This window comes from Tetrao urogallus (assembly GCF_951394365.1).
Source record: "Tetrao urogallus genome assembly, chromosome: 8".
Classification (NCBI taxonomy): domain Eukaryota; kingdom Metazoa; phylum Chordata; class Aves; order Galliformes; family Phasianidae; genus Tetrao; species Tetrao urogallus.
The window spans coordinates 330,300-343,153 of NC_136821.1; the positions used below are offsets into that span (position 1 = coordinate 330,300).

Here is a 12,854-nt window from a genome sequence, read left to right on the forward strand (position 1 = left end):
TTCTCTTTCATCTACAAAATATTTTTTAGTGCTAGAATGATTATCCAACTCTGCAATTTGTGTCAGATGACTTGTGTAAAGGCTTAGGAAGTTAGACAGTGAAATGGATTTTGACCTTGTAGGGCATGCCAACATGAAATACAATCAAAACGTCAGATTCCTGCAGAAAAAATAATGCTTACAAAGAAAATATAACACAAGTTATATTTCTTTGAAAAAAACAAGCCACAAGGAAAATACAGTGTTCAGAGTAACTTCAGTGAGCTTCATAATGCTGTTTCCAAATAATACACATCACTGTAAAGACATCAACAATAATCCCATGTTTTCCTCATAATTATTTGCATAAAGCATGCAGAATGGTCATTATATATACATTTTTACTGCTTTTGCAAAAGGTAAAAGCCAGCATAATAACACACAAACACACACAAAAAAAGAACAAGCCAACAGATTTATAATTGCTTACTCCGAACTCTCAATGTATGGAAAACAGACAATATTCAGACAACTTGCACTGTGTGGATTATAGATTCATTAAGCACATCCCAAATGTTTTATGTATCTTTCAGAATTTTGCCTATTGATAACATACTGAGCAAATACTCAAAGAGAACGTACAGCCTCTTTTGGAAGTTAAGGATCCAAACCATTCCTTACACGCTTAGAGCAGATGGAATTTATTTTTTCAACTTAACAATCTCTCCAAGACCAAGCAGAAATCAATTAATAAAGTGAAAGGCAGAAGAGGTAGGCAGCTGCTTTTATCGTTTCGAAGTACCCAAGCATACTGCTGCCGTCCCACTGCCGACTATGGGAAGGAAGCTCTGCAAATCGGTCTGTTTCCCCCTCAAGACCAGAGGTTTTGTAACGTGCTGAAGAAGAAGCTCCATTGGTAAAGAAAACTCACCTTTGAGGCAAGGCGTTTGACAGAGTCACCGGTTTGACTTTGGTTGTCAGGAGTGCCAGGACAATTCGTGGTCCTCACCGTATAGGTACCGCTTGGAGGAGGAGTAGACAGAGGTAACTGACTCAAGGGAATCTCCTGACAGGAATCACTGCCTATTTTAAAAACAACAAATAAAAAAAAGGCCAAATGTGCTGAAAACAGGAAACAGAGTGTTTCATATGAAAAGATCGTGGGATATCTTCATTGCCAGTGCAAAAGTTCGGATTGAACCAACAATCAAAGAAGTCTGCAACTACTTTAATACAAGTAGATACGTATTTACAGCTTCACCATTCTGAAACAATCCAGGAGGCTTTTAGATCAAGACTAAGTGGCTAAAAGCAAAACCATCACGATGTTAAGTTTTGTCATGAAAATTATGCGCTTACTGACTCACTTGAACTAAGAGTTACTCTGTGACTAAACTGTTGGAAGTCATCAACGTGACTTCTTGCAGTGACATCAGCAGACACAGTGGCAATGACAGTCACATTACCCCCCCAGTTAACACAGGCACTAGACTGGCTTGCAGACAGAGGCCTACAGATCCTAGCAGGGGGCTTCTGGAGACACAACTGCTTTATCCCTGGTGTCCCCGTTCACTGCAGGGGAGTTAGACCAGATGGCCTTTAAAAGTTGCTTCCAACTCAAACAATTCTGCAAGTCCTACTAAATTAGATCAGAAAAGCAAGCAACATTTTGATTCTTGTTACATTACAATAACCCAAACAATCACTACAGAAGGGACTTACTCTGGGGGGACGAATTAGGACTGTTTGAAGCTATTTGCCTCATGCGACTTCCATGGCAGCTAAGTGCCACCAGACGAGAAATAATAGCAGTCTTTCCAAATCCCACATTCCCAGTAATAACTGTTCCTTTGCTCTCTGCCAGATCTGTATTCTTCAGTTTTTCTTCAATTGCCTGAAACAGCCATTCTCTTCCAACAAACACTGAGTCTGTCGTTATGCTTGGCACTTCAAACAGCAATGGCTTTAGCAAAATGTCTTGAGGCTTATAGGTGACAAAACGTGCTGGGAAGAAGTGGCAGGGAGAAAAGTTTATTAGAGGAAGCCAGACGTGCAATAAAACAGCAATGTCTCAGAAGATCAATTTGTTCAGTGACATTTTTGATCACGTTCACAGTTAGAATTCTTCTAAGGCTTTCATAACGGAAACAAGAAAAAACAATTTGCTCAGTTTGGATCACTTGCATAACTCCAACGAGAAGTAAACTTTAAACAAGTTTAAAAATATCCCGTAAGTACACTTGTATGTTTGAACATGACTTTTCTTAAAAAATCATCAATAATTCTATAAAATGAGAAGTACCAAACATTTTTCAGTTTAACATGAGGCACACTGCTGAGCATTTCAGTATCAGGTCTTCAAAGTTGTAAAAACATCTACAGAGAAATACAAAAGGTAGAGAATAATATTTTTTTTCCTCTAGTTTTAAATAAAGTATTTTTTAAGTAACATAAAAATAATGTTACTGTCCTCTTCTTCAGCCTCCTTGAAGCTACGAGAAAAGAATGCACTCTACACACAGCTAGAAGCATAGTCATGCTTGGTGACACTAATCAACACGCTTGGTAGACACATGGCAAGATTTATAGAAGGAGAATTTGATTTTGATGAGTTGAAGTTCACAAAAACGGTAACGTTCACTGATGTAATTTAATGTTACACAAACGTTCACCTTTAATCAATAAATATGAAAACAGAAAATTGCCAATACCAGTAGTAATATTGTATTGAAATTTTAAAGCATATTCTTGTTACTAACAGGTTTAGTGGTATTAGATCAGTTTTCTTCCGACATCGGAACTCCATGACAGTACCTGAAGACTTTTAATCCAGTGCAGTATCTCTTACATTGCAGTGGGTGGTTAACTGAGTGTCAGAGATGGTAAAATATGGCAGCCAGGCAAGCCTCCATTGGTATCACATAACTTCACTATGGACATTCACACATTCACCACAGCGCCACGCAGCAAGAAGTATGAACAGGCACACTGCTTTAAACAAGCTGTGTGAGCTGTCAGGAGTGCTCTAAACTCTCATACATGCTACGAAATCACTGAACACCTGTGTGACTGTACCAACAAGTTCCAGATGAAAACGTGCCTACCTTTGTTTTCCTGCTGCACTCTTCCACCAGCAGTGTTGTGCCAAGGTAAGCGAATGGAGGTGCGTAAAGGAGTATTTCTTTGTCCATCCAGGTAACTCAGATCTTCCAGTTTGGTAGAACTTGTTGCTACAGTATTAAAAAATTGAAGATCATTAAGTTTTATTTTTGTTACACAATAAATTACACAGAATATTGTTATTTACAGTTATTTACTTACTATTTTTTGGGGGGGGGGGCGGGAGGGGATGGGGTGGGAATAAATCACAAGCTAGCAGTTTCTCTATATGGAAAGAGAGAGCTCTTCTTCCTATACTACTGTCTCCTTGAAATGCTCAATGAAAGCGTGATGTTCTTCACTCAAGTATGCTTTTCTCCCCAGCTTTTGTATTCAGTGCAAAATTTGGCCTGCTGAATTTAAAGTGACATTCCTGAATTCCTGAAAAGAATTCCTGAATTCTGTTCTAAATTTAAAGTGACATTCCTAATTCCTGAAAAGAAGCTCAAAAAAAAAAAAAAAGACAGTTCAGAGCTGCTACCAAACTGTACCTTGCAGGCAGCCTAGCACTGGGTTTTGGCTGTTGCTGACAAGCCTTAAATTCTTGAAAAAACTTACTGAGCTGCCAGTGGGCATTTTTTTCTTTTGCTGTTCCACTACTTTTGCAATTTGCTGGACTTAGCAGAAACATACACAGAACACAATTCCTTTGAAAATAAAATGGAAAATGTTTCCTCTTTTTTTTTTTTTTTTCCTTCAGTTGAATCAACAAGTTGGGGCCTTCACAATGAGGGCACTTATCTATGCTTATTTATAATCTATGACTTTGCAGGTCCAAAATTTCCGGTGGCATTATCAGAATTTCAAAATTCCTGCCCAAGTTGCTAGAACATTCTATGCCAAAATATTGCCATTCATAATTTTAAAAGCTGATTTACCAACTGTATTTCCCTCACACTTACCACTTACCACTAAGAAAACTCCATGCAGCAATCTTGGTTTCATCTTTTAAGTTAAAATACTCCCTTCCATGGACAACATTTTCTAAATGGAATCAAGTACAGTATCCTCCTCTCTTCCTTCTGAACATCAATAACCAAGCCCTCTAACCTCTCTACTGGTTTTCTTCACTCTGAGTTTACTACTTGACTTGTACCTTTCACTTAGCTGTTAACTACATCTGGTGTCACATATATGGCACCTATACTTCTCAGCACTTCATCCAATCATTTTGTTTGCAGGGTTATAGTTATGTAAGCAAATATCCTGTTACTGCATTTGCTGGGTACTGCTAATGGAGCATAAGTCAGATGTAGTTCTTTAGGTATTTCTCAATTTCACAACACTTCAGGCAATTTATGTAATACGCACCTATTTAGTTTAGAACTTATGCTTCTTTGTCCAATAAAAGTATTTCATGCTAACAACAACATAACTTCAACTGAAAGATTAAACAGAGATGTCATATCATTAACAAAACGCCCTTTTTATATCTCACTATTCACCTGCAACAGAGTTTGGACGAGGCATTATTAAAGATCCAGAATTCTGAGTATAAGGAACAGGACCCTCTCCTGTTGGTACTTCTTTTGGCAGATTCTCAGCAGATCCAACGGCCTCCTCTTCTGCAACTGGTGAGCAATTGTCAGTTCTTCGATCATGACCAATTCCTCGATGTGCTCCAGCTCTAAGACTCCCATCCTTGCTCCACTCCAAACTGGATCCACTACGATCATCATTTTCTGACGAACTTGTGACAGTTGCTGAGAAAGAAAATGAGAATTGAAGTACACATCACAAGAAAATGGCCCACCTGTGTTAATATGCAGTATAGCTTTCAAACTCATATAGCATTTGGGGCCTGGTTCTGCAGTGGATATTCTGTTAAACTGGAGTAATATTACCTATCTAAAAGGCCCAACAACACAGCTTCTCAAACTGCCAAATGCAATCAAGGAAAGCAAGCTTGACTGGTTTAATTTTCACAGAATCACAGAATGGCCTGGGTTGAAAAGGACCTCAAAGATCATCCAGTTCCAACCCCCTGCTGTGTGCAGGTCGCCAACCAGCAGCCCAGGCTGCCCAGAGCCACATCCAGCCTGGCCCTGAATGCCTGCAGGGATGGGGCATCCACAGCCTCCTTGGGCAGCCTGTGCCAGTGCTTCATCACCCTCTGGGTGAAGGTCAGAGCTGATATGGTGCTGTCTTCTGGATTCAGGATGAGAATAATGCTGACAGCACAATGATGTTACAGCTGCTGCAGAACATTGCTTATGCAGAGTCAAGGATTTCTCCACTTCTCTGCGCTGCCAGCAAGGAGGCTGAGGGTGTACAAGAAGGTGGGATGAGTTACAGCCAGGACAGCTAATTGGTTATCAAGGCAGCATATAACTTATAGCAGCAAGCAAGCAAGCAGGCAGAGACAATTTTCACGTGCAATTCCTTCTAATAACAAAAGTTATAAGTAAAGAATTAAGTTCACAAACACATATCTTAAGTTTATTTTGTTAAATCTTGGCATTTGAGATTTAGAACTCTTTTACTGCCTACCTATATTTAGTCCATCAGCTAGACTTTAATTTAATTGGAATCATATACATATAAATCAAGAAGTCTCCAGGTTAGGGAGCATATTTTGCTTTATTTGTTTCTTTTGTAAGCTTAGCAGCTCCTATAAAACCAATTCCAAAGGGGATTGGTTAAGGAGTTAGCATTTAAAAACACTGACTAAAACAGCAAGGAATACACCTTCCATAACAGTTTATATTAAGATGAAAGATTCATTTTTTGCATCTTAGTCTGGACTTCCAGAAAATAATATGAATGCAACCACCTGGACGCTCAAAGATACAGGCAGACAGCAGTACTGATACTGAACCATTAAACCAGGGAGCAGAAATAAAAAAGGTGATACAAACAAGGCAGCAAAGAGTTCAGAGCTTTGCTTATTTACAGAAAAAAAACCTACTGAGGTTATCTAAAGATAACTGACACAGCACTGGAAATGCCTGCATTGACTCAGCTCACTCATCCATCAGCAGTGGATCACACAAGTTCACCTCCTCCTTGATGTCCCACTTTAGCCTCACTTTCATGAAAATTACTCAAAGTCTGCACTGTTTCTAAACAGCTTGATTTGAATTATTCTCACAAGAAAAGCACTGATTTTCTTTCATTGGAAATCAAACCAGCTTCAGGGTGCTCTGTCTTTCTTCATAATGAAACGTGTTACAGAGGTAAATATAAGAGATAATCAGAAGAAATTAACAATTTTAAATGTAAACATGGAGAAATTAGAACTGCATCATGAAAAAAAGAGAAATGCACACCTAACAATTAAAACAGGTAAAAATATGACTTCAGTCTTTCAAGTGCAAACGATTTGAACTGGGATCTAGCTTTGACATAAAATCACAGTTATTTGAACTTGCAGTATTATGAGAAGGCTAACTTCTATTAATTGCATTACTAATTAAGATGCTTACCTATTATTCCACTGTCCTTGCTCTCCAGGGTGGAGCTGGGGCTCCTCATGGTTTCACAGGGACTAACTTTGTTGGCTGCTGCTTTGCCAGTACAGCTATTGAGAGTTGAGCACGGGCTGTCAGTGCTGGGAGATGTAGTGCTGCTTGTGAGGGTAGAGCATGGACTGACACCTTGACTGGCTACTGTACACTGCAGTGTGAAGAAAAAGGAATAGTCACTGCACAGAAGGCAGCACCCCACTGTGTGGACATTCAGAAACATCAAGGTGAACTAAAGCAAAACATTCATTTTCTGAGTGAAAATTTCAAGAAGTGGAAGCTGTATCTTGATCGGAAGCCTTAATGACACAATTTCAGATTACTCTTAGAAGTATCTTACGAGTCTTAAAATTGAGACCTTAAAATCTTAAAAAGGTAAGAATTCATGATTCACTACTCTTTTAAATATTTACTGGCAAAATATATATCCAAACTTTGTGTTAGAAGCAATGGAAATGAAGTCTTATTAACCTTCCCCTGTCATGGACAACCAAACTGATGATTTTTGAGGCCTGGGATTATAAAAGAAGAAAGGAAAGAAAGAAATTCGTAATTACAGTGTTTGAGTTAGCACATGAACTTCATACAGATATCAGCTACTTGCTTCTCTCTAGCTCCTCTACCACTACCTGAGGAAGAAAGACCATCAAATAGAAGTGAATTTCTTGGACAGGAAAGGATACCTCCAAATATGCTCCTATTTTAGTAAATCACTGAGATATTCCCTTCTTGTAGCTCACTGACAAAACCAGGAAGAAATAAGGCAGAGCAGGGACGAAGGCAAGATCAACTCACAATTAAAAAAAAACAAACAAACCAAACCACAAAGCACACAAAGCCAAATATCTATAACTTGACTGTTATAATCCAGCAACCCATTTTGGTCAAGTATCAAGTAACTGCAAATAGCACATAGGGAAAACAGCATGAGAACTCTCAAAAGCAGAATGAACATTAAATACATTTTTTCAATAATCCTACCATGGATTCATTCTTTTCTTCTATATGAGCAGACGTTGGTATCCCTTCTCCCAGTAAAAAACCCAATCTTGTCATCAATTCTTGTGCTGCAGGAGAACAGCTTGAGTCTTTATCAGGCTTTGCTTTAGAGAGAGGTGGGGAAAAAAAATTGGTGAAAATTAGTGTTACTCTTGCAAACCGTTACAAGAGATAGAAAGAGTACAATCAGATGCAAGCAGCAGATCTTCTATCAGCTTCCCTAGCAGAGAAGCTAATGCCACAATGCCACGTAGTCTTTAAACTGTTGGTAGACCTTGGATTCTCTGCATAGCTGCACAAATCTGGGGATAAAAACAAACAAACAGAAAATCCACCACCCTGCCAGTCAAAACAGAAATGGTTAAGTGAATTCAGCTGTATTAAAACAAACAGTTCATCGCTGGATTGACGATCAACACGATGACTAGCATGAATCAACAGCAGTACGACACTATCAAAGCTCACTGTCAGATTGAAAGTCTACTCCAGTAATTTTTTATAAAGTTTCACATTACATTAAAAATGTGAAAAGTAGAGTTGGTAACACAGACGATTCATAAACATTGCAACAATACCAATATTTCTTTATTGCCAAGAGTTTGGAATCATCTATCAAACTATAAAGCTATTCCCCAACAGAAACATTTATACAATATTAAAGTCTTTTGACTATTAAAAAAGAACATGTTGGCCTGTGTTGTTCTCAGGTATAAACAGTCGATTTAATAAGGTGTATCATCTAATGACTGAGAAATTGCTCACAACAGGAATTCTCCATTACAGAACAACCAGCTGCATCAGCTTCTACCCAGTCCCGTAACGAAGGAAAAGTGAAGGACAGCCTGAGCTGTCCCAGTCAGTGTGGTCTGAGCAAAGCAAGCCTGCAGATCTCATCCCCAGACACCTGGAAGGTAACAAGGACATTCTTCGAAACAGCTGTATCAGTGTATAGTTTGGAGACTGCAGGTAACAAAAAGCTCCTAATTGATGAGCAATGCCTCAGAGAATGAGTGAAGAAAGGGAGAGAGATGTCACTGCATGGATTTATTAATGAACTTTAAAAGAGAAAAGCATACACTCGGTTGCACTTCTACACCATCAAAAAACACAGCAGGAAAATAGTAACAACAACTAAACTGTTCCTTTACTTCTGTTTTTCCTTTGCAGCTTTACTAGGCCAAATGCATCTGACGTGACAGGGATTTTTCACAAAAAAAAACAACCACCCAAAAATACCACAACATATGATCTCCAAACACATAAGACACAACAGATGTTTAGCGGCATTTATAAGAAACAGCATATTTTCCCCCAGCTGTAGACTGTAAGAAAACCAGAGAAAAAAGTGATTTTAATAGAATTGAACAGCTTGCTCAGTAAGCTTTACTTTAGTGTCTCAATTTTACTGAGCAACAAAGCCCACAGTTTGCAAACATGAGTATTTCACTAGAAGAATATCCTTCTGCATTTCACTCCAGCTCAATGCCTGCTTAAACACAAAAACTGCTAAACTTTGTGGGCAGGTTAAGGTTTTACTCTGGAATATCTGACCATCTTTAGCAACGCCAAAAGGAGGAATTCTACAAAACGGTGTCTTCTGAAATCAGATAGCCAAAGCTTTTGCAACTCAGAACATTGCCAGGTCTCGGAATATTAGGCTGGAAAATGTACTTCCTCTATAGTAAGTGCAATTCTGATTATTATCTTTAAAATAAAAAGTCTATAAATTAAAGAGTTTATTAAATCAACTATTTCGTTGCTCTACGAACTGTTACAAAAACCTATAATTATTTTATTTAAATTTTAACCTTGTGCAAATTTGAGTAAGTGTTAAACAGTACAAATGCCAGTTCAGCAACAAGGACAGAATCCAAGAGCCTAAGTTGTTCAGCCCATCAACCACTGATTAATCCTCACACACTGGGTTTCAGTTTGGCTATTAGCATTCTGTTTTTCTGGGAATGCAATTCTGTCAAGAGGAAGATTATTACAAGATGGTCAGCTTTAGGTAAGGGAGATGAGGACTACAAGCACTAACATCACTACGAAGGTGGAAGCGTGACAAGGACCAGGCCAACTATAACATATCACATAGGGCAGAGGGGAAACAACTAGAGTGAATTCTATTTTCACTATTACTTATTAAAGATAACAGGCTTTTTTAAAAACAACAACAACAACAATAGAATAAACACTTGCTTCCCTTAAAATTGAGGGAAAAGAAAAAATAAACAAAGATTACTCATCTGGAACCTGATGATCACCCAATTAATTTAATAAGGTCTTTAAACTTAAAAAAATAAAAGTAACATTAAACACATGAAATCCATGATATGGTGCATACACTCATATACCAAATCATGGGTCATTCTGCTTTGACCATGCCATTCATTGTCAAAGCTACATTCTACTATGGGCTTGCCAAATGTAACGAGCCTAAAGCACCAAGAGCACCCACTGGCTCTAGAGGTAGCTTTTACCAGCTTTGTCAACACAGAATTCTGCTGTTACAGCCTCTTCTTACATAGGAAGCTTTCACAACATTTCTAACATGCTGAACTCCATGCAGTGCAGAGCTATACCTGTGCAATCAATTTACACTGAAAATGAATTCATAAAGAATCTAGTAAACCTTTGGCATACACAGTAATAAACAACAGTTGGTACCACTTTGCCTGCAGTATGCGCACATCTCCAAAAATTGAAGCAGTTACAAAGATCGTGTGAACGTAATGAAAAGCATCTCATCCTTACTACAAGAACATGGCATCTGCCAAACACTCTTACAAATAAAGAATCAAATTTCAGCGTTATTACTTTTTATCACTGTCTTAGAAGCGAATGGATGAAATATCACTGAACAGATTCTTACCATTTTGACTGAGTTCTTCTTGCTCTGATTGTTTTCTCAGCAGTAGAATTGCCTCACCTGGCACTCTAGGACTTTCCACATACTTGGCCTTCCTGATTGGACCTGTACAGGAAAATAGCTGAATGTATCTAATTTTTTCCAGATGTACCACACATTTCAAATGTAAAGTGTCTCTCCTCGGAGACACAAATAATGTAGAGGAACTAGTTCTTAGACACACAGCTGCTACTGTAAGAACTCAAGAGCTGTTGCAGTTTCAGGCTTGTGAGAAATAAATGCTCTACTTGTGCTTTTTGGAATGTAAACCAGTCTGCTTACTCCAACAGTCCTCAGGCTTTCCTATATATGTAAAGAGGGATTCTTTTTATGTTCAAACTTGTACAACTTCCAGCAGGCCTCCTTTTTACAGAGCTTTCATTTTCCAGTACAACAGGAAGATAATTTTGTTATTAGCAGCTCTAAAACTAAAAGAAAAATGCTACAAGTAGTTCACAGAATCACAGCATCATAGAATAGCTTGGGTTGGAAGGGCCCTGCCAGCCCCACCCTGCCATGGGCTGGCTGCCCCAGGCCCATCCATGTCCTTTGCTACCTGCAGGGATGGGGCACCCACACTGGCCTGGGCAGCAAAACCAGGGCCTCATCACCCTCTGAATAAAGAATTTCCTCCTAACATCTAACCTAAATCTCCCCTCCTTTAGTTTAAAACCACGTAAAAACTTGTGCTCCCTCCTGATTATAAACTTCCCCCCAGGACTGGAAAGCTGCAGCGAGGTATCCCCAGAACTTTCTCCAGGTCACACGAGCCCAGCTCTCAGCCTGCCTTCAGAGCAGAGGTGCTCCAGCCCTCTGAGCACCCTGCTGGCCCTCCTCTCCACAGCCCCACATCCTTCTTTTGCTGGCGGCCCCAGGCCTGGAGGCAGTTCCCCCAGAGAAGAGGTGGACAATTCCCTCCCACTCCCCGCTGCCACCCCTCTGCTGGGCTGCTCTCGGTGAGTTCTTTTCCCCGTCTGTTCACATAGCTGGCATTGCCCTGACCCAGGCGCAATACCGCACACTTGGCTTTGTTGAACCTTACTCAGTTCACACACTCTTCAAGCCAGGGCTGCGCAGATGAGATCCTTTCCTTTTGTTGCATCAACTGCAACACTTAGCTTGGAGCCATCCGCAAACTTGCTGAGGGTGAACTTGATTCCACTGACTGCATCACTGATGGAGATCACAGAATCACGGAATCAACAAGGTTGGAAAAGACCTAGTTAAATACTGATTCCAAGACAGACCCCTGGGGGATACCACTCATCATGAGCCTCCAAATGGACACAGAGTCACTGACGACATCTGGCTGGGACCATCCAACCAATTCCTTCTCCACTGAAGAGTCCACCATTTGAATCCATCTCTCTCCAGTGTAGAGATAAGAACATGGTGTGGGACCATAGGAAAGATTTTGCAGAAGTCCAAGTAAAAGACATCGGTTGCCCATCCTTTGTCTGCTGATGTCAGCACTCCACCACAGAAGGCCATGTGAGCACTCAGTCACTAACTGCCCTTGCAGAAGCCGTGCTGGCTGTTTTGATCACCAGCTCACCTTGTGTGTGCCTTAACAAAGCCTGCAACATCAGCACACTACATAACTCAAACTCAAGAGGCTTTATATTATTCGATAGTTTATCCAAATATTGATGCATGTTCTGATTTTAAGGAAAGGTGAAAGTTAGTTCAAAAACCAAATTAAAGAGTGGCTAGTAATGGTATTTGCTTTCATGAAAACATTGCATTTCTAGTTCATGAACACGTTAAGTTCAAACATGCCAACTTTTAGTATTAAAGAGTTGTATAATCACAAACATACTTTTTCAAAAAAGAAGCTGATTCACTTAATTTTGCAGCTTTTGCTTTGGTTTCAGGCTGTTTATGAACCCATTCCTTGCTAAATATGGTTTAGCAGCAGCTGCAGGAAACGTTAACTGCTGAACAGTGTTTCTTGTCAGCCAAGTCTAACTGAAAGGGAATGATGCTGCCCTCTAAAGGCTTTCCAGACAAAGTATACTGGTACAACTGGATCAACATTTGCACAATAAACACAATGTAGAAATTCTGATCTTACAGGCAGATCAGCTGCTACACATTAATGCAAATTATGCCACTGAGCTGAAATACCACCATATATATATAAACACATATATCTACATCCTGAAAAAATATGCCAACAGAATTTTATAACAATAAAAACAATAACAACACTGAGAGAGTTTTGGAAAAGCATACACCAGCAATCTTGCAAAATTACCCTATGCAAAATCAAGTTATGTAAACTGAATGGCAACTGGGAATATCGTCATTCATGATACTGAAAACCGAAGGTACTAAACCCAAAT

The 12,854-nt window shown here is 39.4% G+C and overlaps 1 protein-coding gene across 1 annotated transcript in view; it reads right to left on the reverse strand.

Annotated features, from left to right (window-relative positions):
- TANC1 (tetratricopeptide repeat, ankyrin repeat and coiled-coil containing 1) overlaps nucleotides 1-12,854 on the reverse strand; it is a gene marked incomplete at its 3' end in the record, with an annotated part of 48,459 nt that overhangs the window by 20,539 nt on the left and 15,066 nt on the right. The window contains exons 3-9 of the mRNA XM_079538745.1: nucleotides 10,474-10,575; nucleotides 7,584-7,705; nucleotides 6,564-6,753; nucleotides 4,584-4,841; nucleotides 3,084-3,209; nucleotides 1,702-1,983; nucleotides 911-1,062 (exon numbers count right to left, since the gene is read on the reverse strand). Of these exons, the coding sequence (XP_079394871.1) occupies nucleotides 911-1,062; nucleotides 1,702-1,983; nucleotides 3,084-3,209; nucleotides 4,584-4,841; nucleotides 6,564-6,753; nucleotides 7,584-7,705; nucleotides 10,474-10,575 (1,232 nt within the window). The remainder of the gene's footprint in view (nucleotides 1-910; nucleotides 1,063-1,701; nucleotides 1,984-3,083; nucleotides 3,210-4,583; nucleotides 4,842-6,563; nucleotides 6,754-7,583; nucleotides 7,706-10,473; nucleotides 10,576-12,854) is intronic.